This window comes from Thalassophryne amazonica, chromosome 15 (assembly GCF_902500255.1).
Source record: "Thalassophryne amazonica chromosome 15, fThaAma1.1, whole genome shotgun sequence".
Classification (NCBI taxonomy): Eukaryota; Metazoa; Chordata; class Actinopteri; order Batrachoidiformes; family Batrachoididae; genus Thalassophryne; species Thalassophryne amazonica.
Genome location: NC_047117.1, coordinates 5,363,614 through 5,384,654, shown reverse-complemented (window position 1 = coordinate 5,384,654; position 21,041 = coordinate 5,363,614). Strand labels below are relative to the sequence as shown.

The following is a 21,041-nucleotide window of genomic DNA, read 5'->3' as shown; positions in this document are numbered from 1 at the left end:
AAAGAGTAGCAGAACACATGAAAATTAAGTTAAAACATCATTGTGCTTACCACCCACAAAGTGCAGGATTAGTGGAAAGGACAAATGGCACAATAAAAGCAAGATTAAGGAAATGTATGGAAGAGACAAAAGGAACCTGGATTGAATGTTTGGACCTAGTAAAATTGTATATGAGAATAACACCAACACCATCAGGTTTAACACCATTTGAGATACTTTATGGACAACCATATCGTCTACCAATTTTTGATATGGATACTAAAACAGCAGATGAGGAACAAACATTAGCAGATTTTATGAAAAAGACATTAACACAGAAAGAGATAACTCAAACACATTTACTGCCGAATAATTCTGATCTTCCACAGGACGGCCTTCCAGTAGTCCACCTAGGAGACTGGGTGTTCATCAGAGTGATTAAGAGGAAGAACTGGTCCAGTCATCATTGGGAACGTCCATACCAAGTGCTGTTAACAACACCAACTGCAGTAAAGATAGCAGAGAGATCAACGTGGATACATCTAAGTCACTGTAAGATACAGCGTGTGTTGGCTGCCTCCACAGTGTAAGGGGAAGTCTGGCTACAAAGGGAGTCTATTTAATTAGCAATAGATTGTCTCAACGCCAGTGAAGCAGGGAGATCCTTGCACTATTAGGTGAGGTTTGTCAACAGCACTGTATCCTAGCAATCATGACTGAACTACAGCAGACCCCGGAGCGGCGTGCTCAGCACCGCCATTGCCGGACTGTTGGTGGGGCAGCCGGTTGCGCTGTGACCTTAGTGTGTTTTGTGCTCCTTGGATTCCTGGCCTGGTGGTTGACCCAAGAATTGAAGCTCACTGTGGACTGAGCCAGAGAACAACGGAAGTAACGTCAGAAGAGGTTTATTCATAATGTGAATGAGACAGATGGACACCCTCATATATACCATACTAATTTGTGGTACAAATATGTTCATTTATTGGCTATGGAATTACATGTTATTAATTATGTTTGTTCGCAAATGCCTATATCCTCAACACACCCAGCTCTGATGGCTAAACCATACCCTGCTAGGGTGACAGAATGTCTTATCATACGGATGCATAATCAAACTGTATTTCGGGGACAATGGTTCTCAGCAAATCTGATAAGACGTAATACCACTTGTCTCAGTGCAACCACTTTTATGATAGGGACTTCAACAGAAGATGTACAAGCGTGCCCAAGTGCTGCTCCATTGACTAGACTGAAGGGAAATGCAAAAATATCATCACATGTTAAATAGTCATCACAACGGCCATTCCCGATTTGCTTTTACGGGACAGGGAATAAAACTGTAGGTAAAATTAGGAAATGTCTGTGTACCCAAACTTATGTTTTATCAAATGATTTAAGCCTAACCAAAACATATTATGTGGATGATACTTATCTTCATCACATTGGACGTGGATGTAATCATACAGGCTCCTGTCCATGGGGAACGGATGAATCGTGTGCTTATGTTAGTAAGTTTTTGCTACCACCTATAAATGGTACTCCGGTGTATGATGACATCTATTGGCTTTGTGGTTCCAGGCTGTACATGAGTCTCCCACCAAATTGGGGTGGTGTGTGTGCACCTACCCAGGTGACTGACCATACATATGTGGTAGTGCCAAGGACCTCCACAGAGAAGAATGGCAGCACCAGACGGAGGAGATCGATATACCCAGATGTGTTGCCACATGATCACATGTGGGGCTCGGATGTACCGGAGGGCCAAAAATTGTGGTCTGTAGGAGATAAAATAGCACATTCACTGTTCCCTGGATAGGAGTGGTAAAAAATTCATTAATGATTGAAACTCTGAATTATCGATTGGGTCTGTTCATGAATGTAACTGAGACAATAGTAGCAGCTCAAAATACTGAAATAGATGCTTTACGTACCATGGTGATGCAAAATCGCATGGTTTTAGACTTGCTTACTGGTTCACAGGGAGGAGTTTGTGTTCTGCTGAACACAACATGCTGTACTTTCATCCCAGACTCCATTCATTCAGTGGATGTGCAGGATGCATTGGAAGAGCTGAATAAACTTCGTGATGCAATGCATAAAGACACCCTAGCCGTGAGCCGGTGGAATCCCTGGTCCTGGTTGACTTCAGGACCATGGTGGCAGTTACTATAGAAAATAATGACACCAGTTATTGTAGTCCTAATTCTGATTGGACTTTGCATGTGTTGTGTGATCCCTTGTATCAAAACAATGGTTGGCAAAATGGTCTCAAATACATTTGTACAGTGTAATCTGGCTTTCCAACAAACTATGCCAAAATATCAAACATTGAAACAGTCAGACCTTAGTGGAGAAAACTATAATGACTGTGTTGAGAATTATGATGATATTGAAAAGCCCACAACTCCAGTTTAAGCTTGAACTGTTGACGTGATGAGTTAACACACTCTTAGCCTATGAAGCTTTAGCTGAAAATATAATAAGACAAGTGGTTAAAGTGGACAAATTTTCTATTGAAGTGTGTTTTGGACATGACAAACTTATGTAAATAAACGATAAACAGGGAGGATTATGTCAAGGATTTTATATAGTTTATGCTTATATTATCATTTATTTTATATAGTTCATGCTTATATTATCATTTATTTCCTTTTATGACTACGTGTACTTTTCCTCTTTGTGAGAAGAGGAGGTTTTAAAAAGAAAGACTTGTTGTCTGCATTCTTCATGATTGAGCAAACTATTTTTCATTTTGCATAAGTGCCTCATCCTGCTTTGGACGAGCCACAAGGCTCATGTCGCAAGAATGGAAGGTTCCAGCCGTCACCTTGCCTTGATATCTCCCTCTTGCAGACATGACTCATGTGTAACCTCTCCCTGACTGTCCTTGTTTGTTTTTTCTCATGTTGAACTAAATAAAAAGCTGGGCCAGAGGAGGGGATTTTAGGAGCGCTTTGGAGCTGAGCACTTACAAGCTGCTTCTTATTCTCCTCCTCTGCGCAGAGCATAAAATATATTTGTCTCTCTCTGACTGGTTTCTTTACAGTGTTTGTGCCTCTCATTTCTTTAAAAAACAGGGTGCAAACCCAACAGTTGTTTAAAATAATTGTAAATTATTGTGCAGTTTATTTTATGAATTTGTACTCTGTATTTTTGCCATTATAATTATGACTTCTATTTTTCTGTCTTTACATGTAAAGGAAGCTGTTGCCAGAGTCCTGGTCCACCTGGACAAGGTTAAGCTGATAGCTGCTGAGGACTGACTTGCCCTCCAGCTGGTGGATGAGTACGATGCCCCGCAACCCAGCCCTTATTGCAGGCCGGCCAAGAAACAGAGGAAGGACAAGGGGGATGACCCTCTGCTGGCTGCCATGCAGAAGAGGGTGCAGGAGACACAGTAGGAGCTGGCCACAGTCGGGGACCATTGTCGAGACTGTGACCGAGCGCACTGCCTTCCTGGACTGGGTGAAGCAGGTCATTAAGAATTCCTCAGAGGACCAATTTAGAGTTCCAGACCACCTTCATCAACATGCAGGTTTGGTGGAAGCTGGCAGACAGAAGCCATCAGCAGCCCCAGCAGTTCAACCACTAGAACAGCATCTTCTTCTCTGATCCCTTCTACTCTGTCTTCAATTACATAAATAGGCATAAATGTTCATAATGGCATTTTGCTGGTTCAGATGTGCTTGTAGAAGGGCCGCTTAATATTGCAGCCAGAGTCTGAGAGGCACTCCATGAGACCTCTAAATGTAGGTGTGCAGTGCTTCCATATGCAAACAGAACCAGATGTCCACTGGCAAGCTACAAACAAACCTGCAGCCACCCAGGAAGCTCTCTCTGATGTCTGCTCAACATTTACAGCATGCACAAAACTGTCCAATGGACTCACTGGACATCAGCTGACAGGGAACATATTTAACGAACAAGAAAAAGATTTGTACAGGACAAAAAGCGATATCAAAAAATTTTGTATCCATTACGCAAATGTTTCCTCAATCTGTCACAATGTGACAGTTGCTTTACATGTGACTGCACTTCCATCCACAGCTCTAATGTTATGTTGAAACTTTCCAATGACATGCAGCCATTGTGGGACTGACTAAGAGCAACATGGAAACAGCCTACAGAAACAGGAGCTTGTGGTTCTGGTTCTGTGGTGCACATCCACGCACCACATGGGGTGTCCAGCAGACAATGAAGACTGCTCAGGGTATTGTTGGCTCCCTTCCCTTCTTCCTCAGTGAAAGGACAGCTTCTCCAGCTGTCTCCTCAGATGTGCCACAAGCATCAACGGAGAGGTTTTATTTTTATTTATTTATCTATCATATATATATATATATATATATATATATATATATATATATATATATATATATATATATATATATATATATATATATATATATATATATATATATATATATATATATAGTTTTATTTTGAAGGTCAAATCGAAAGTAATGAACTTCCCAAGATGGCGTTTGTCTGAAGATGTTTCGATGGCAGTGTCGTTTTGGCGAAAAGTAACTTGATATCCAGTTAAACTGAACCATGAGAAGTTCTGTGTGTCTTCTTAAACCTGAACTAAATATTAACTTCAAGATATATTCTCGTTTTTTTTTTTTCTTCTACAGTTCGTTAGCGTCCAAAGCTAGCGATGTTAGCTTAGCCTGCTAACGGGGCCTTTTGTGTTTAGAAACAGTTTGTATCATTGTGTGAAAATGTCTAAAGTCCAAATGCTGAGAGCGTTACTGAAGCAGAGACTACCTGCAGATGATGAAGAAGAGATATTTGAGCTGTTTGAAAGAACAACAGTAGAATACGAGGAGGAACTTTGTGGTTTAAAAGAAGAGAACGAACGACAAAGAAAACTACTGGATGCTGCTTTTAACTGACAAAACAGGTTTGATTTTCTTTTCTTTTTTGTTAATACATATGTATCATTTTGAGACCCAGCAGTGCTTTGTTGTCCCCTGTAAGGGAAAAGTTTCACAGCTTTATTTCCAAAGAATTGTCCACTACAAAGGACATTCTATAAAAACAAAACAAAAATGTTTCTGGCAGTTATTGTTGTTTTCACCCAAGACAACTATTTATTATAGTAAGTCCTTTCAGCTGCTCCGTTGTTTCTCACTCGGGGTCACCAGAGCAGATCCGAGGTGGATCTTATATGTTGAGTTGGCAAAGGTTTTATGCCAGATGCCCTTCCTGGCACAACTCCACATTACAAGGGGGATCTCTAAAATTAGAAAGGTCTTGTCTCAGAGTGATGCTGAAAAACTAATTCATGCATTTATTTCCTCTAGGCTGGATTATTGTAATTAATTATTATCAGGTTGTCCTAAAAGTTCCCTGCAAAGCCTTCAGTTAATTCAAAATGCTGCAGCTAGAGTGCTAGCAGGGACTAGAAGGAGAGAGCATATCTCACCCATATTGGCCTCTCTTCATTGGCTTCCTGTTAATTCTAGAATAGAATTTAAAATTATTCTTCTTACTTATAAGGTTTTGAATAATCAGGTCCCATCTTATCTTAGGGACCTCATAGTACCATATCACCCCAATAGAGCGCTTCGCTCTCAGACTGCAGGCTTACTTGTAGTTCCTAGGGTTTGTAAGAGTAGAATGGGAGGCAGAGCCTTCAGCTTTCAGGCTCCTCTCCTGTGGAACCAGCTCCCAAATCAGATCAGGGAGACAGACACCCTCTCTACTTTTAAGATTAGGCTTAAAACTTTCCTTTTTGCTAAAGCTTATAGTTAGGGCTGGATCAGGTGACCCTGAACCATCCCTTAGTTATGCTGCTACAGACTTAGACTGCTGGGGGGTTCCCATGATGCACTGAGTGTTTCTTTCTGTTTTGTTCTGTATGCACCACTCTGCATTTAATCATTAGTGATTGATCTCTGCTCCCCTCCACAGCATGTCTTTTTCCTGGTTCTCTCCCTCAGCCCCAACCAGTCCCAGCAGAAGACTGCCCCTCCCTGAGCCTGGTTCTGCTGGAGGGTTCTTCCTGTTAAAAGGGAGTTTTTCCCTTCCCACTGTTGCCAAGTGCTTGCTCACACGGGGTCGTTTTGACCATTGGGGTTTTCCGTAATTACTGTATGGCCTTGCCTTACAATATAAAGCTCCTTGGGGCAACTGTTTGTTGTGATTTGGCGCTATATAAATAAAATTGATTTGATTTGATTACATGGAGAAATGTGGCAGGGGTGGGGTTTAAACCGGGAACCTTCTGCACCGAAACCAAGCGCACTATATTTATCCATGAATAATTTCAAAATATTTCTAAATTATGGTTTTTGTTTGTTTTTAAGGGCGAGGCAGTAAAAGCCTGTTGCCATGTAATCTTTACTATGTATCAGTTTTACAGCTTTTTAGGGTGGAACAGAGCAAGATTTTATTAAAAAGGTGTGGCGTTCCAGCTACAGTTTGCCAAAAGTCACAAGATGTACAAGCTCAATTTTTCCCTTTTTTATGCCCCTTAGGCTGTAATAGGCTTAAAGGGTGAACAATGGCCTTTTTTGAGCAATTGCTCTGGAATGGAGAAGCTTAGGGCACCCAAATTTACAAGAAAGGCACATCAGGTCAACATCGAGAATGGATGACCTTGACCTTGATCTTGAGGCAGGGTCATGGGCCGAAAGGTCTTGCTAACGCCATAGGAATTCTGCCACCCAGAGATTTCGTTTTGCACATGGCAGTGAGTCAAATCCTGCATATTTTATCCATGAGGGCTATCAGTCATAGCTCCCACTATTTTTTGTTGTTGTTGTAGGAAGTGGCTATTCGTCGTAGCTTTATTAATGTTTGCATGTAGTGCAGCCTGGTTATGGTTAAGGGTAATGGTTAGTGGTTGTGGTTAACATAGTCTAGGAATCTATGTATCGATGGCAAATATATGTACAAGTATGGAGCCTCATGATCACGTGGCCTATATTGACCAATGACAGTCGTTAGGTACCACTAGAAGTTCACTATATGAATATGGCTAGATACGGATAGTCACTGCCTTTTTTTGTATTCAAAACCTCATGTTCCATTCCAACTGTGACTCATGTCAGACACAGTCTCAGTGACCGTACAATAATTTTAAGGGTTATAGCCTTATAGCTGCTTAAATTGGAAAACATACAACTTGGCACATTTTTAGTTGTGCTATTTTCAAATTATTGATTTGCACTACATTCCAGTGCATTTGATATCACGAAATGGTGAAATCGTGTGTGAGTGCGTGGATGAATGTGAGGCTTTACTGTCAAGTGCTTTGAGCTTCTGATATAGATTGAAAAGCACTCTATAAATGCAGTCCAGTACAAAATATTGGAATTTTGTGGAACTGTTTGAAATCCTAAAGTTGTCTAAATTTTGTATTATAAATGCTCTGATAGAATACTTGCTTGAATTAACCATCATAACCATGTCGTGAAATGCCTTATTTGTTGTACTATATGAATAGTATGTGCTTACATAGATTAATATCTTTTTATTGCATATTTTTGCAGCGAATATCTTGAAAAACGAGTTATGTACACATACAGAACCAGTCAAATGCTCGCGTTCTTAACATAAAGAGTGTCACCTATGCAAAAGCGCCCTACCTAAGCCACTGCCATTTATGCAAATTTGGAAAGAACTTGTCTGTGTATTCAAATATGCATAAATGAGCAAGGCTTATTCAGGGTGCCGTCCCTGGGAGGGTCCCAAATGTAACCCAAAATGCCAAAAGTTGTGACTTGAAGCGCCACCTATAGGCAGCACCCTCAGTTAACCTTGAAAAATAGAACGCTAAATGGGAGAACTCCATCCATACATTCATATACCATAAGATCAATGAGGCTTACTGAGGGTCACAAAGATATTCAAAGGTCAAAATCCACATTTTTACTATGTCACTGTTTTTGTTGTGTGGGCCGCTGAAGAGGAGGTACTGCTGGCCCACCACCACCAGAGGGCGCCCTGCCTGGAGTGCGGGCTCCAGGCACCAGAGGGCGCCGCCGCCCCACAGGAGCAGCCTCGGTAACAGCTGTCACCCATCACCTGAGACAGCTGACGGCAATTATCACTGGGGTATATCAGCAGGACGGCATCTCCACCTCATCGCCGAGATATCGTTTCTACCGGAGAGGTAACATATCGAAGCATACAGAGTATATATTTTTGACTGAGCTAGTTTATTGGATTACTGTTCCAACGAGAGGTGGAGGTACCTTTCCTGCCGTTCGGAGTTCTGGGTGCAAACGCGCCCCCATCTAACTGTTCTTTTTCCCTCGCCAGCAGTACCAGGTCCGACACGCGGAGGCAGTGGCCACCTGGGAGTTCGGGACTTGGCGGCTCCAGTATTCCCGGGGTCCTGTGGCGGAGGAAGCCGTGTGGTTCCGGTCTTACCTTGGAGAGGCGTCTCCTATCTTCGAGCCTGCCCACACGACACTTATGTGTATTGACTGTTGTCCATTTCTGTAATTGGTTGTATTCGTTGTGCACATTCACAACAGTAAAGCGTTGTTATTTTGACTTACTCCATTGTCCGTTCATTTGCGCCCCCTGTTGTGGGTCCGTGCTCCTACACTTTCCCAACAGGATATCTCGGCCAGCGTCATGGATCCCGAGGGGCGTCAACCGGCTGTTGAACGGCCAATGGAAGAACAAGGCGCACAGGCGTCCGCAGGAGGGGTAATCGGTGAGTTGCAGCGGATCCTCACCGCTTTCACGACTCGGTTAGACTTGATGGCCGAGCAGAACGGCCTCCTGAACCGCAGGGTGGAGGCTCTCGCCGCGCAGGTGGGCGCCGCTGCGGCTCTCCCTCCCGTAGACCCTGTGCGTGACAGCGACGTTCCACTGGTTGTCCAACGACCCCCCCCACCATCCCCTGAAGCATACATAAGCCCCCCAGAGCCGTACGGAGGCTGTGTGGAGACGTGCGCGGATTTCCTTATGCAGTGTTCGCTCGTCTTCGCACAGCGTCCCGTCATGTACGCGACTGACGCTAGCAAAGTAGCTTATGTGATAAATCTGCTTCGTGGTGAGGCACGCGCTTGGGCTACGGCGCTCTGGGAGCAAAGTTCACGGCTCCTTCTGACATATGATGGGTTTGTGAGGGAGCTCAGAACAGTGTTCGATCACCCTAATAGAGGAGAGACCGCTTCAGCCGTGCTGCTGTCAATGAGACAGGGACGCCTGAGCGCAGCTGCCTATGCAGTCGACTTCCGCATCGCGGCTGCGAGGTCCGGCTGGAATAGCACTGCCCTCCGCGCCGCCTTCGTAAACGGACTGTCATTGGTCCTCAAGGAGCACCTGGTGGCTAAGGACGAACCGCGGGATTTGGATGGGCTTATCGATCTTGTCATACGATTAGACAATCGGTTAAATGAGCGCCGTCGGGAACGAGACGAAGGGCGTGGCCAGGCACGCGTCGTCCCTCTCCCTTCCGGTTCCAACCGCGTTCCGCCCTCCCCACGCTCCACGGCCCCTGCGCTCCGTGCGATCACAGCTCCCCCTGCTGACGAAGCTATGGACACGAGTAGGGCAACATTTAGGGCACCGGCCACACAAAGGAGGCTGGCCCGCGGAGCGTGTTTTGTTTGTGGCTCGATTGAGCATCAGGTAAGAGACTGCCCCGAGCGGTTAAACACCAACGCCCGCCCCTAGACACTGGGCTAGGGGGGGGCCGAGACGTTCACGTGGGACACACCCACATCGCCACACGACTCCCAGTTACAATCCTTTATGAGGATTTAACCCTGAAGGCCCCAGCACTGGTGGACACGGGCTCAGAAGGGAATTTGCTTGATAGCAAATGGGCCAGGGAGATAGGGTTCCCTCTGGTGGCGCTTACCTCGCCTGTGCAGGTACGGGCACTAGATGGCTCCCTACTCCCTCCAATCACTCACAAGACACCACCAGTAACTCTGGTGGTGTCGGGGAATCACCGGGAGGAGATCGAGTTTTTTGTAACTCCGGCCACCTCCCGTGTGATTTTAGGTTTTCCCTGGATGTTGAAACACAATCCCCGGATCGATTGGCCGTCCGGGGTAGTGGTCCAGTGGAGCGAGACCTGCCATCGGGTATGTTTAGGTTCCTCGGTTCCTCCCGGTTCCCAGGCCAGGGAGGAGGTCAGAGCCCCGCCCAATCTAGGGACGGTGCCGGTGCAGTACCATGACCTTGCGGAGGTGTTCAGCAAGGATCTGGCACTCACCCTTCCCCCGCACCGCCCGTATGATTGTGCCATTGATTTGGTTCCAGGCGTTGAGTTCCCGTCCAGCAGGCTGTACAACCTCTCACGACCTGAACGCGAATCAATGGAGACCTACATCCGGGACTCTTTGGCTGCCGGGTTGATCCGGAATTCCACCTCCCCGATGGGTGCGGGTTTCTTTTTTGTGGGGAGAAAGGATGGCGGATTACGTCCATGCATTGATTACAGGAGGCTGAACGAAATCACGGTTCGTAACCGATACCCCTTACCCTTGTTGGATTCGGTGTTCACGCCCCTGCATGGAGCCAAGATATTCACCAAGCTTGATCTTAGGAATGCGTATCACCTGGTTCGGATCCGGAAGGGAGACGAGTGGAAGACGGCATTTAACACCCCGTTAGGTCATTTTGAGTACCTGGTCATGCCGTTCGGTCTCACAAATGCTCCCGCGACGTTCCAAGCATTGGTTAATGATGTCTTGCGGGACTTCCTGCACCGATTCGTCTTCGTATATTTAGACGACATACTCATCTTTTCTCCGGATCCTGAGACCCATGTCCGACATGTACGTCAGGTCCTGCAGCGGTTATTGGAGAACCGGCTGTTTGTTAAGGGCGAGAAGTGTGAGTTTCACCGCACCTCTTTGTCCTTCCTGGGGTTCATCATCTCCCCCAACTCCGTCGCTCCTGATCCGGCCAAGGTTGCAGCGGTGAGAGACTGGCCCCAACCCACAAGCCGTAGGAAGCTGCAACAGTTCCTCGGCTTTGCGAATTTCTACAGGAGGTTCATTAAGGGCTACAGCCAGGTTGTTAGCCCCCTGACAGCCCTGACCTCACCAAAAGTCCCCTTCACCTGGTCGGATCGTTGCGAGGCCGCGTTCAAGGAGTTGAAACGGTGCTTCTCGTCTGCACCCGTTCTGGTGCAGCCCGATCCTAGTCGCCAGTTAGTGGTTGAAGTGGACGCCTCGGACTCAGGGATAGGAGCTGTGCTGTCCCAGAGCGGGAAGACCGATAAGGTCCTTCATCCGTGTGCCTATTTTTCCCGCAGGTTGACCCCGGCTGAACGGAACTATGACGTCGGCAACCGAGAACTCCTTGCGGTGAAAGAGGCTCTTGAAGAGTGGAGACACCTGTTGGAGGGAACGTCCGTACCATTCACGGTTTTCACTGACCACCGGAACCTGGAATATATCAGGACCGCCAAGCGGCTGAATCCCAGGCAAGCCCGCTGGTCACTGTTCTTCGGCCGTTTTGACTTCCGCATCACCTACCGGCCCGGGACCAAGAACCAGAAGTCGGATGCCTTGTCCCGGGTACACGAAGACGAGGTCAAAGCGGAGTTGTCGGATCCACCGGAACCCATCATCCCGGAGTCCACTATCGTGGCCACCCTCACCTGGGACGTAGAGAGAACCGTCCGGGAGGCCCTGGCACGAAGCCCGGACCCCGGGACTGGACCAAAGAACAGACTTTACGTCCCACCAGAGGCTAGGGCTGCAGTCCTGGACTTCTGTCACGGCTCTAAGCTCTCCTGTCATCCAGGGGTGCGAAGAACCGTGGCAGTTGTCCGGCAGCGCTTCTGGTGGGCGTCCCTGGAGGCCGACGTCCGGGACTATATCCAGGCCTGTACCACCTGTGCCAGGGGCAAGGCCGACCATCGCAAGGCTCCGGGACTGCTACAGCCGCTGCCCGTGCCTCATCGCCCCTGGTCCCACATCGGCCTGGATTTTGTCACGGGCCTCCCGCCGTCCCAGGGAAACACCGTGATCCTCACGATAGTGCACCGATTCTCCAAGGCGGCCCACTTCGTGGCCCTCCCGAAGCTCCCAACGGCCCAGGAGACAGCGGACCTCCTGGTCCACCACGTCGTCCGCCTGCATGGGATACCATCAGACATCGTCTCCGATTGCGGTCCCCAGTTCTCCTCGCATGTCTGGAGGAGCTTTTGCCGGGAACTGGGGGCCACGGTCAGTCTCTCGTCCGGGTATCACCCCCAGACCAACGGGCAAGCAGAGCGGGCCAATCAAGAAATGGAGCAAACACTGCGTTGTGTGACAGCCGCGCACCCGGCGGCCTGGAGTACTCATCTGGCCTGGATCGAGTACGCCCACAACAGTCAAGTGTCATCAGCCACCGGCCTCTCCCCCTTTGAGGTGTGTTTGGGGTATCAGCCCCCGTTGTTCCCGGTGGTTGAGGGAGAGGTCGGTGTGCCCTCGGTCCAGGCCCACCTGCGGAAGTGCCGTCGGGTGTGGCGTGCCGCCCGTTCTGCTTTGTTGAAGGCCCGGATGAGGGCGAAGACCCATGCAGACCGGCGGTGGACCCCGGCCCCTACGTATCGCCCCGGGCAGGAAGTGTGGTTGTCCACAAAGGACATCCCACTACAAGTGGCCTCCCCTAAACTACAGGACAGGTACATAGGACCGTTTAAAATCCTCAAGGTCATCAATCCCGCCGCAGTGAGGCTTCAGCTTCCAGCCTCACTGCGGATCCATCCTGTATTTCATGTGTCGAAGCTCAAGCCCCATCACACCTCGCCCCTCTGTACACCCGGTCCGACACCACCTCCTGCCCGGATCATCGATGGCGAGCCGGCTTGGACAGTGCGCCGGTTGTTGGACGTCCGTCGGATGGGCCGGGGCTTTCAATATCTGGTGGACTGGGAGGGGTATGGTCCCGAAGAACGCTCCTGGGTGAAGAAGAGCTTCATCCTGGACCCGGCCCTCCTGGCCGACTTCTACCGTCGCCACCCGGACAAGCCCGGTCGGGCGCCAGGAGGCGCCTGTTGAGGGGGGGGGTCCTGTTGTGTGGGCCGCTGAAGAGGAGGTACTGCTGGCCCACCACCACCAGAGGGCGCCCTGCCTGGAGTGCGGGCTCCAGGCACCAGAGGGCGCCGCCGCCCCACAGGAGCAGCCTCGGTAACAGCTGTCACCCATCACCTGAGACAGCTGACGGCAATTATCACTGGGGTATATCAGCAGGACGGCATCTCCACCTCATCGCCGAGATATCGTTTCTACCGGAGAGGTAACATATCGAAGCATACAGAGTATATATTTTTGACTGAGCTAGTTTATTGGATTACTGTTCCAACGAGAGGTGGAGGTACCTTTCCTGCCGTTCGGAGTTCTGGGTGCAAACGCGCCCCCATCTAACTGTTCTTTTTCCCTCGCCAGCAGTACCAGGTCCGACACGCGGAGGCAGTGGCCACCTGGGAGTTCGGGACTTGGCGGCTCCAGTATTCCCGGGGTCCTGTGGCGGAGGAAGCCGTGTGGTTCCGGTCTTACCTTGGAGAGGCGTCTCCTATCTTCGAGCCTGCCCACACGACACTTATGTGTATTGACTGTTGTCCATTTCTGTAATTGGTTGTATTCGTTGTGCACATTCACAACAGTAAAGCGTTGTTATTTTGACTTACTCCATTGTCCGTTCATTTGCGCCCCCTGTTGTGGGTCCGTGCTCCTACACTTTCCCAACAGTTTTGGCCCATTTAACCCCTACCCTAAAAAGGGCCGTAATTTTCCACCTGAAGGGATCTTTGTATAAAGAACGTAATTTTTGTCCGTTTGGACAATATATCTTCCCCTAAAAAAAAACTTCAGTGGCCTACTGAAACATGATATATCACTCCCCTTCTATAAACCATTCCACAGTTACAGACTATGGCTCTTAAATCCAAGAATTCCTCATTGACATTTTTGACATTTTTATTAGTTTCCATAATGTTTAATTTTTTTATTATTTTTTTTAGTTAATTGTTGCACACTGTACGAGGGCTGTCAATAAAGTATAGGTCCTTTTTATTTTTTTCAAAAACTATATGGATTTCATTCATATGTTTTTACGTCAGACATGCTTGAACCCTCGTGCGCATGCGTGAGTTTTTCCACGCCAGTCGGTGACGTCATTCGCCTGTGAGCACTCCTTGTGGGAGGAGTCGTCCAGCCCCTCGTTGGAATTCCTTTGTCTGAGAAGTTGCTGAGAGACTGGCGCTTTGTTTGATCAAAATTTTTTCTAAACCTGTGAGGCACATCGAAATGGACACGGTTCAAAAAATTAAGCTGGTTTTCGGTGAAAATTTTAACGGCTGATGAGAGATTTTGAGGTGATACTGTCGCTTTAAGGACTTCCAACACAGCGGGACGTCGCGCAGCGGTCCCAGGCGCCGTCGTCAGCCTGTTTCAAGCTGAAAACCTCCACATTTCAGGCTCTATTGATCCAGGACGTCGTGAGACAACAGAGAAGTTTCAGAAGAAGTCGGTTTCAGCATTTTATATTCCACTGTTAAAGGAGATTTTTTTTTAATGAAAGATGTGCGGGCGGATTGCAGCGTCGGCTCGCAGCCGCCGCGATGCTCCGCCACAGGAAAAACACCTCTGTTGGAAGCCTTAAGGACAAGTTGGAACATGTCCAGCTGTTAAACAATTTCTCATATACTCACTCCACTGAAAGCCATCAAAAGCCGCCTGGATTTTACAAATGGTTATCAACACGGAGGTGTTTTTCCTGTGCCGCCGCACCATGCCGGCTGCGTCTCGACGCGCGGACCCGTTCGCACATCTTTCATTAAAAAAATCTCCTTTAACAGTGGAATATCCGGATAAAATGCTGAAACCGACTTCTTCTGAAACTTCTCTGTTCTCTCACGACGTCCTGGATCAATAGAGCATGAAATGTGGAGGTTTTCAGCTTGAAACAGGCTGACGACAGCGCCTGGGACCGCTGCGCGACGTCCCGCTGTGTTGGAAGTCCTTAAAGCGACAGTATCACCTCAAAATCTCTCATCAGCCGTTAAAATTTTCACCGAAAACCAGCTTAATTTTTCGAACCGTGTCCACTTCGATGTGCCTCACAGGTTTAGAAAAAATTTTGATCAAACAAAGCGCCAGTCTCTCAGCAACTTCTCAGACAAAAGAATTCCGACGAGGTGCTGGACGACTCCTCCCACAAGGAGTGCTCACAGGTGAATGACGTCACCGACAGGCGTGGAAAAACTCACGCATGCGCACAAGGACTCAAGCATGTCCGACGTAAAAACATATGAATGAAATCCATATAGTTTTTGAAAAAAATAAAAAGGACCTATACTTTATTGACAGCCCTCGTATATTAGTGGGTGTAATTCCTAAACGGTTCATGGTATATTTTTGCTCAACCCCTTGAAGTAAAATTCAAAATCTGAACTAAAACATCTAGATAGTTTTGTTTAATTTTGCTTGGAGTGCTGTACAGCTTTAAAACGATAAAACCATATTGCTGTCTAAATACATATGAACCTGGCTGTAATATTACAAAAACTACACACTTACGAAATCACAAATGTTGTTTCACAGCCATTGCCTTCATGCTGAAAGTTGCACACTATGGAGTGCCCACTTAGTAGTAGTAGTAGTAGTAGTAGTAGATGTTGTTGTTGTTAATGTCAGTTTGTTTTGTATAGATGTGCAGCAGCTGTTGGTAAAAGAAACAGAGGTTCCCACGGAGCAACAATCAACATCTATTCTGGACCAAGAGGACCTAGAACTGCATCATATTAAAAAGGAAGTGGAAGAACTGTGGATCTGTGAGAAACAAAAACACCAAGTTCTGGAGGTTAATTCCTGCATGTACGCAGACGAGGACGTGAAACCTCGGTTCTCCGATTTCTGTCAGCCGCAGAGTGAGGAGAACAGGGAGGCTGAGTGTCTTGCCAACAGCCCAGTTGAACAAATCAAAATAGAAGATGATAAAGAGCACTGGGGAGGATCAGAAACATTTTTGAGGTTAGGTGAAGACAGTTGTTTCCATCAACATAATGATGCCGTTATTTCACACGCTACTGCATCTGAAAGTGATGTCAGTGATGTTGATTGTAAAGAAATCAAGGGCCCTAAATCAAGTTTAAACTCCCAAAAAAATGAGATGCTCCCTGTTTGTGATTACAGATGTAATGCTGGAATGAAAGCATTGAGCTGCGAGTGTGATCAGAGGATTGTTCGAAAGAGTACTCTGGTAAGACACGATAGTATTCATACAGGAGAGAGACTGTTTCACTGTTCTGAGTGTGGTGAAACATTTAACCAAAACAGAAATCTGTAAACCCATTTGATGGTTCATCAGGGAAAGAAAACATTTAAGTGTTCCAAATGTGGAAAAACATTCAGGCAAAAGGGTAATTTGAAGAGACATATGACCATCCATACAGGAAAGTCCTCATTTGAGTGTCGAGAGTGTGAGAAAAGTTTTAACAGGAAAAGCAATCTGAAAACTCATATGCTAATTCATACAGGAGAAAGACCCTTCAGCTGTTCTGAGTGTGGATAAACTTTTAACAATAGCAGCAATCTGAAAGCACATCTGCTAATTCATACAGGAAAAAGATGCTTTAGTTGCTCTGAGTGTGGAAAAACCTTTAAGAGAGACAACCATCTGACAACCCATATGCAAATTCATACAGGAGGAAGTATTAATTTCAAAATATTTCAAAATATATTTCAAATATTTGGGAATTGAAGAAAATACTACAATAGAGCATAAAAAATGAGAGAGAAAGTAACACAAGAATACTTAAACCGCTTAAAGAAAATCTGTAAATCAGAATTGACACCAAAGAACAAGATCACAGCTATAAACCAGTTTGCATTGCCTGTGTTGAGCTATGGCTTTGGCATAGTAGACTGGCCACAGGGTGAGCTTAACAAATTAGATACTAAAACTAGGAAGATGCTCACCCTACATAAAATTACATACAGAAACCAATGCATGGATAGAATATATCTCCCTCGTTGAGAAGGCGGCTTAGGTCTTATGGAGATCAACCAGGCTTATAGAGCATCTATAATAAGTATTGGCAGTACTTAAAGAGCTCTCAAGAAGAAGTTATGAAAAAGGTTATGCAACATCATATTAAGACTATGCCACAACAGACCTCTATTATAAAATTGGCAGAAACCTTTGGCGGAGATCTTTTGCAAGAGAGAGAAAGCAATGAGCTGACACCTGCAACGACACTAGCAAGACAGGCCAGGGAAAAATACAGCAAAAGAGAACAAAAACATCGAATGAACAGATGGAAACGGCACAAAAGGGCTGGCCGATTCCAAGAAGAACTTGAAAAGGAATACATAGACAAAGAAGGATCTGTGCGGTGGCTTACAAACGGAGAACTTGGTTTTGATGGGGAAAGAATTATAGTTGGAGCGCAAGACCAAGGACTATTAACAAATGGCTTCAAAAAAATGGCAGGAATATCACAGAATGATCATTGCCGTTTCTGTCATGCAGCTGTTGAGAGAGTAAACCACTTAGTATCAGCATGTCAGATCCTCATGGCAGATGGACATTACACAAGCCGGCATAACAACATCTGTAAGTATCTACATTGGAAAGTATGCAAGGAACTGGAGGTGGAAGTAGAGGGACACGTTTGGGAGTATGAGCCAGCACCAGTCTCATCCAATGGAAAAGTGACTGTCTTTTATGACAAAGAGATCCCAGCAGGAAGACATATCGAAGGAGGTGCAGTAAAACCTGATATTGTCATTTGGAACAAGCAAGAGAAGACAGCAAAAATTATTGATGTGACAGTCCCCAATGACTATGGCCTGAATAGAGCTGAGAGGGAGAAAATCACGAAATACCAAGACCTTAAAAATGATCTACGAATAACGTGGTCATTGAAAGAAATTGATATCATACCAGTCGTGGTGGGAGCAACAGGGGTTATGAAGAAGAACCTGAAGAAATATCTTGAGGCAATCCCTGGTCACCCAAGTGCCCATGAGGTGCAGATATCCACAGTTAAAGGAACAGTTTCCATCTTGAAGAGAGCCCTCGGATACAATGCCAATAATAATTAATGATTAGGATGCAACTGTAGACCCCAGGGTTGGGGCCCATTGCACTCTGTAAAAAAAGAAATTGAAGAGAAATTAAAAAAAAGAGGAAGACCCTTCAGCTGTTCTGTGTGTGTAAAAGCATTTGAAAATTGCCGTAATCTGAAAGCTCATATGCTAAGTCACATAAGTGAAAGACCATTTAGCTGTCCCCAGTGTGGGAAAACGTTTGAGAGACAACCATCTAAAAACCCACATGCTGATTCACACAGGCGAAAAACCCTTCATCTGTTCTGGTGTGGAAAAGCATTTAAGGATAGCACTAATCTGAAAACACACATGCTAATTCACACCGGTGAAAAACCCTTGAGCTGCTCTGAGTGTGGAAAAACTTTTAACCAAAATGGTCTTTTTAAAATGCACATGCTACTTCACACAGGAGAAAGAAAATTTAGCTGCTCTGAGTGTGGAAAAACATACAACCCCTGGCAAAAATTATGGAATCACCGGCCTCGGAGGATGTTCATTCAGTTGTTTAATTTTGTAGAAAAAAAGCAGATCACAGACATGACACAAAACTAAAGTCATTTCAAATGGCAACTTTCTGGCTTTAAAAAACACTATAAGAAATCAAGAAAAAAAGATTGTGGCAGTCAGTAACAGTTACTTTTTTAGACCAAGCAGAGGAAAAAAATATGGACTCACTCAATTCTGAGGAATAAATTATGGAATCACCCTGTAAATTTTCATCCCCAAAACTAACACCTGCATCAAATCACATCTGCTTGTTAGTCTGCATCTAAAAAGGAGTGATCACACCTTGGAGAGCTATTGCACTAAGTGGACTGACATGAATCATGGCTCCAACACGAGAGATGTCAATTGAAACAAAGGAGAGGATTATCAAACTCTTAAAAGAGGGTAAATCATCACGCAATGTTGCAAAAGATGTTGGTTGTTCACAGTCAGCTGTGTCTAAACTCTGGACCAAATACAAACAACATGGGAAGGTTGTTAAAGGCAAACATACTGTTAGACCAAGGAAGACATCAAAGCGTCAAGACAGAAACCTTAAAGCAATATGTCTCAAAAAATCAAAAATGCACAACAAAACAAATGAGGAATGAATGGGAGGAAACTGGAGTCAACGTCTGTGACCGAACTGTAAGAAACCGCCTAAAGGAAATGGGATTTACATACAGAAAAGCTAAACGAAAGCCATCATTAACACCTAAACAGAAAAAAACAAGGTTACAATGGGCTAAGGAAAAGCAATCATGGACTGTGGATGACTGGATGAAAGTCATATTCAGTGATGAATCTCGAATCTGCATTGGGCAAGGTGATGATGCTGGAACTTTTGTTTGGTGCCTTTCCAATGAGATTTATAAAGATGACTGCCTGAAGAGAACGTGTAAATTTCCACAGTCATTGATGATATGGGGCTGCATGTCAGGTAAAGGCACTGGGGAGATGGCTGTCATTAATGCACAAGTTTACGTTGATATTTTGGACACTTTTCTGATGTTTGAGGATGATGAAATCATTTTTCAAGATGATAATGCATCTTGCCATAGAGCAAAAACTGTGAAAACTCCTTGCAAAAAGACACATAGGGTCAATTTCATGACATAGGGTCAATGTCAACGAGAAGATCTGATTTGAAGCAGGTGTTAGTTTTGGGGATGGAAATTTACAGGGTGATTCCATAATTTATTCCTCAGAATTGAGTGATTCCATATTTTTTTCCCTCTGCTTGGTCTAAAAAAGTAACCGTTACTGACTACCACAATCTTTTTTCTTGATTTCTTATAGTGTTTCTTAAAGCCAGAAAGTTGCCATTTGAAATGACTTTAGTTTTGTGTCATGTCTGTGATCTGCTTTTTTTCTACAAAATTAAACAACAGAATGAACATCCTCCGAGGCCGGTGATTCCATAATTTTTGCCAGGGGTTGTATAACACAAGCAGCAGTCTTAAAATCCATATGCTAAATCATACAGGAGAAAGAACCACTTAGAAATCAGCATGATCACAAATCAGCATGTAAACCACTTAGTATCAGCATGTCAGATCCTCATGGCAGACGGACATTACACAAGCCGGCATAACAAGATCTGTAAATATCTACATTGGAAAGTATGCAAGGAACTGGAGGTGGAAGTAGAGGGACACGTTTGGGAGTATGAGCCAGCACCAGTCTCATCCAATGGAAAAGTGTCTGTCTTTTATGACAGAGAGATCCCAGCAGGAAGACATATCGAAGGAGGTGCAGTAAAACCTGATATTGTCATTTGGAACAAGCAAGAGAAGACAGCAAAAATTATTGATGTGACAGTCCCCAATGACTATGGCCTGAATAGAGCTGAAAGGGAGAAAATCACGAAATACCAAGACCTTAAAAATGATCTACGAATAACGTGGTCATTGAAAGAAATTGATATCATACCAGTTGTGGTGGCAGCAACAGGGCTTATGAAGAAGAACCTGAAGAAATATCTTGAGGCAATCCCTGGTCACCCAAGTGTCCATGAGGTGCAGATATCCACAGTTAAAGGAACAGTTACCATCTTGAAGAGAGCCCTCGGATACAATGCCAATAATGATTAATGATTAGGATGCAACTGTAGACCCCAGGTTTGGGGCCCATTGCACTCTGTAAAAAAGAAATTGAAGAGAAATAAAAAAGAGTGAAAGACCCTTTTGTTGTACAGTGTGGAAGAACTTTTAACCAAAACAGTCTTTTGAAAATTCATATGGTAATTCATACAGGAGAAGGACCATTTAGCTGTACTGACTGTGGAAAAACATTTAAAAGAAACAATTATCTGAAAACCCATATGATGTTTCATAAGGGATACAAACCATTTTATTGTTCTGAATGTGGAAAATCATTTTTCCTGAAGAGTCATTTGAAAAGGCATATGACCACCCATACTACAGAGAAAAAAATGAGAATTCTTATCATCATTTGAAGACCAATGTGTTGGTACATGCTCAGGCTAGAACAAGGGTCATTTCTTCATCCAAAATTCAAACGTTATCACATTGATCAACCAGATGA

General features: G+C 45.3%; 2 protein-coding genes across 3 annotated transcripts in view; both read left to right on the top strand.

Moving 5' to 3' along the window:
• LOC117525954 (zinc finger protein OZF-like) overlaps positions 1-21,041 on the top strand; it is a 149,576-nt gene that overhangs the window by 114,202 nt on the left and 14,333 nt on the right. The window contains exon 1 of one of the 2 annotated variants that reach the window (XM_034187933.1): positions 4,448-4,882. The exons of the other annotated variant lie outside the window; for it this stretch is intronic. Coding sequence (XP_034043824.1) covers positions 4,858-4,882 — 25 coding nt within the window. The 5' untranslated portion in view covers positions 4,448-4,857. Of the gene's footprint in view, positions 1-4,447; positions 4,883-21,041 lie in introns of those variants that run through there. 2 annotated transcript variants of the gene reach the window in all.
• LOC117525943 (gastrula zinc finger protein XlCGF57.1-like) overlaps positions 1-21,041 on the top strand; it is a 67,770-nt gene that overhangs the window by 41,028 nt on the left and 5,701 nt on the right. Inside the window, exon 2 of the mRNA XM_034187909.1 lies at positions 15,605-16,155. Coding sequence (XP_034043800.1) covers positions 15,605-16,155 — 551 coding nt within the window. The remainder of the gene's footprint in view (positions 1-15,604; positions 16,156-21,041) is intronic.